The 3,529-nt window shown below is 38.9% G+C and overlaps 2 protein-coding genes across 3 annotated transcripts in view; one reads left to right on the plus strand and one right to left on the minus strand.

Moving 5' to 3' along the window:
- The first annotated feature begins 102 nt into the window (after window positions 1-102).
- LOC116378370 (sorting nexin-9-like) lies at window positions 103-1,751 on the plus strand. Of its 2 annotated transcripts, none has more exons than XM_031840233.1 (4): window positions 103-193; window positions 327-768; window positions 1,101-1,192; window positions 1,272-1,751. In XM_031840233.1, the coding sequence occupies exons 2-4, from the start codon at window positions 621-623 to the stop codon at window positions 1,317-1,319; spliced, it is 288 nt and encodes a 95-aa protein (XP_031696093.1). In that variant the 5' UTR covers window positions 103-193; window positions 327-620; the 3' UTR covers window positions 1,320-1,751. The 2 variants fall into 2 exon arrangements, with proteins under 2 accessions (XP_031696093.1, XP_031696094.1); XM_031840234.1 differs by having other exon boundaries at window positions 1,101-1,174.
- Window positions 1,752-2,195: 444 nt separating this feature from the next.
- ftcd (formimidoyltransferase cyclodeaminase) overlaps window positions 2,196-3,529 on the minus strand; it is a 4,521-nt gene continuing 3,187 nt past the window's right edge. Inside the window, exons 12-14 of the mRNA XM_031840232.1 lie at window positions 3,310-3,448; window positions 3,096-3,191; window positions 2,196-3,015 (exon numbers count right to left, since the gene is read on the minus strand). Coding sequence (XP_031696092.1) covers window positions 2,932-3,015; window positions 3,096-3,191; window positions 3,310-3,448 — 319 coding nt within the window. The 3' untranslated portion in view covers window positions 2,196-2,931. The remainder of the gene's footprint in view (window positions 3,016-3,095; window positions 3,192-3,309; window positions 3,449-3,529) is intronic.

The following is a 3,529-nucleotide window of genomic DNA, read 5'->3' on the forward strand; positions in this document are numbered from 1 at the left end:
TATATATATATATATATACGTGTATATATATATATACGTATATACGTACATACATATGTATATATATATACATACATATGTATACATATATATAGACATATGTATGTATATTTCAGGAGAGGAGACGCTGACTGACGCTCTGACTGCTGCTGGACAAACATACGAGGAGATCGCAGAGATCGTCGCTCAGCAGGTAAAACACCTTTAAATAGAATAAAATATTTATCATTGATAAATATAAATACATATATAATGTAAGTATATGTATTTTAAAGTATATTTCTACATAAACTGTGTTGTCTCTGGTGGCCTTTGACCTCCATCAGCCTCAGAAGGACCTTCACTTCCTGTTGGAGACGAACGGAGAATATAAAGGTCTGCTGGGATGTTTCCCAGAAATCATTGCTGTACACAAGGTACTTGTACCACACACAGTACTACTAACGCTTACACTGTAGTACTACAACACGCAGTAGTATTTCAAAGAAAGAATTTTTGTCGTTAACGTACTTTAAACGGAAAACGTTGTCTCACCTGTTAACTTTAACGAGGGGGTGGGGCTTCACGTGAGGTTTTGGTGATGTCACTGAGGGGGCGGGGCTTCATGTCAGGTGTTGGTGATGTCACTGGGGGGGCGTGGTCTGTGTGTTCAGGCTGCTTCAGAGAAGGTGAAGGAGGCCGACCGTCTGGTTTCTGCAGGAAGAATCAGCAACAACGACAAGAAGAGCATGAACCACCGACTCAGCTGCATGAGCTACTCTCTGCAGGGTAACAGTACACACAGTACTACTCAGAACTACACACAGTACTACAACTCTATATGCATAATACACAACATAATATACAACAAAATACTGCAAAACATTCAGAAATATACATGGACTCAGCTGCATGAGCTACTCTCTGCAGGATAACAGTGCACACAGTGTGTATTAGTGCACACAGTACTACAGTATTAGTGCACACAGTGTGTATTAGTGCACACAGTACTACAGTATTAGTACAGAGAGTGCGCATTAGTGTACACAGTGCGCATTAGTACAGTGTGTATTAGTACACACAGTACTACAGTATTAGTAACCAGACTCTGTCTCTTCCAGCTGAGATGAATCATTTCCATAGTAACCGTATCTATGACTACAACAGAGTGATGCAGCTTTACCTGGAGCAACAGGTGACCTTCTACCAGCAGGTGAGAGGGGGGGGGGGGGGGGGGGGGGGGCGTGACCAGCCTTGTGACCTCATCTCTTCTCTGCTCTCTGATTGGTCAGATCGCTGATAAACTGAGAGGCGCTCTGACACGATTCACCACACTGTGAGGATGACATCACTGCCCGATGACATCACCGTGACGTCATCACAGCTACACTCTTAACAAGATAGTGACATCAAACGTTCTAATATGATTCTATTTAAATACTTTGTTTGAATTCTTCATGTTTTAAAAAATATTAATGTTTGAACTGTATTTTCACATTAAATTCATCTTTGTACTACTTCATTGATTACTTATTGATATCACAGGTAGTACTACTTCGTTTCTATTATTAACCTCAGGTAGAATATATTTATTATATTAAATTAGGCCTTTAGCAATATGCTGGTACACTAAATATATACAATTTAAACTTCAAATAAAAGTATATTGTTTATAACAATTCTCAGATAAAAAGTATTTAAAAAATGATATCTAATTTTAAATAAGTCATATCTGCAGTCTAGATAAAATACTTTACATATTTATATTAATTTCCTCTATAAATATAAATGTATTTACATATAATTAATTTTTCCCAAAATTTGTGTTTTCTAAAGCACAATTAAAAAAAGTAAAAGTAGCATAATTATACAAATTAAAAGCACACACAAAACACACAAACACTAAAAAATCTAAATAAACTAAATAATGTCCAAACCGCAGCAGCACTTTGCTCTGATAATAATAAATATAATATTCAATCATTATTAAAGCTTCAGAAGTCATTGAGGTGACGACAACAAACAGGTAAACAAATGAAAAGGAAACAAACTCATGTTCATAACTGACTGTGGATCAGTTGAGAGGAGGTCTCACTCTGAACCTCAATGACCCCCCCCCGAGACAGGAAGTGAAGAAGCTGACACTTCACTTCCTGTCTGGTCGGAAACAGTTTTTATCTCTGTTTCCGTTTCTGAGAGTTTAAATCACACTCTCTCTCTCTCCCTCTCTCTCTCTCTCTCTCTCTCTCTCTCACACTCACACACACACACACGTCATGTTACTTAAGGTTTGTGTTTAATTTGCAAAGTACAGAAAACATAATTTCTACATTTCTGAATGAGTTCGGTCAGACTGGAGTTCTCTGCTGCCACCTGGTGGCCGATAGTTTCTCTACAGCGATGATCAATATCCAAACACTTCATGAATGAACAATGAGGAGGTTTAAAGGGTGAATGTATATTTATTTGAACATTAATTGATCTATTTGTATTGTTTTTATTGATTCATTATGTATCGGCAATCTAAATTGAGGACGTTCAGAGCCTTTGAGTTTAGTAAATACCTTTTCCATAAACAATATCCTGTTAGCATCCCTATTTTTAGCTTCCTGTTAGCATCATTTACCTTCCTGTTAGCGTCCCTATCTTTAGCTTGCTGTCAGCGTCCCTATCTTTAGCTTGCTGTCAGCATCCCTATCTTTAGCTTGCTGTCAGCATCAATATCGTTACCTTCCTGTTAGCATCGTTATCGTTACCTTCCTGTTAGCATCGTTATCTTTACCTTCCTGTTAGCATCGTTATCTTTACCTTCCTGTTAGCATCCCTATCTTTACCTTCCTGTTAGCATCCCTATCTTTAGCTTCCTGTTAGCATCCCTATCTTTAGCTTCCTGTTAGCATCCCTACAGTAATAATTGAAACACATTCTGAGGTTAAACGTTGTAGAAGAACTTCAGTTTCTTTCTTCGGCAGCGAGGAGGACGGCAGCGGCGCTTTCCTTCGCTTCCTGCAGCAACGCCGCCGCTCTCTTCTGAGTCTGCAACACAAAAATATTATTCAAGATTAATTAACTTTATTTAAACAAACGTCACTTACAGAGCACGCAGACGCACTTACAGCCATCTTGAAGGCGTCGTCTGCGATGTCTTTGAGGTTGATGGTGACGTTGTAATATGCTCCGAAAACAGCCGTCTCTAACGCTTTAGCTGCCACCTGGAAACACAAACTTCAAATTAAAGGTTTTATTTATATAAAGTTTTATTTTGAAAACTGGCTCTCTGAACTAAAACCATTGTGATTGATTTCTGGTTGTATCAGTGGTTTTGGTCACCTGAGCGTCCGACTTGCAGGCAATGTTTCCGTAGACAACCATTTCTTTAAGAGGCGACCAAAGGACGCTGATCCTGTCAGCCAGAGCCAAGGGCACAGCCACCGCCCTCTGCAGCCCCTCCTGCATCGCAACCTCTCTCCTGATTATAGATGACAGATGATAGATTACAGATTATAGATGACAGATGACAGATTATAGATGACAGATTATAGATGACAGA

Source organism: Anarrhichthys ocellatus, unplaced genomic scaffold (genome assembly GCF_004355925.1).
Source record: "Anarrhichthys ocellatus isolate YVR2014 unplaced genomic scaffold, GSC_Weel_1.0 scaffold2488, whole genome shotgun sequence".
NCBI lineage: Eukaryota > Metazoa > Chordata > Actinopteri > Perciformes > Anarhichadidae > Anarrhichthys > Anarrhichthys ocellatus.

Bases quoted from the DNA above. Each gene is read 5' to 3' on its own strand.
- LOC116378370 (XM_031840233.1), top strand. From the start codon at position 621: ATGTCACTGGGGGGGCGTGGTCTGTGTGTTCAGGCTGCTTCAGAGAAG. The intron at 769-1,100 runs GTAACAGTACAC...TGTCTCTTCCAG, and splicing joins CATGAGCTACTCTCTGCAGG to CTGAGATGAATCATTTCCAT. The intron at 1,193-1,271 runs GTGAGAGGGGGG...CTGATTGGTCAG, and splicing joins AGGTGACCTTCTACCAGCAG to ATCGCTGATAAACTGAGAGG.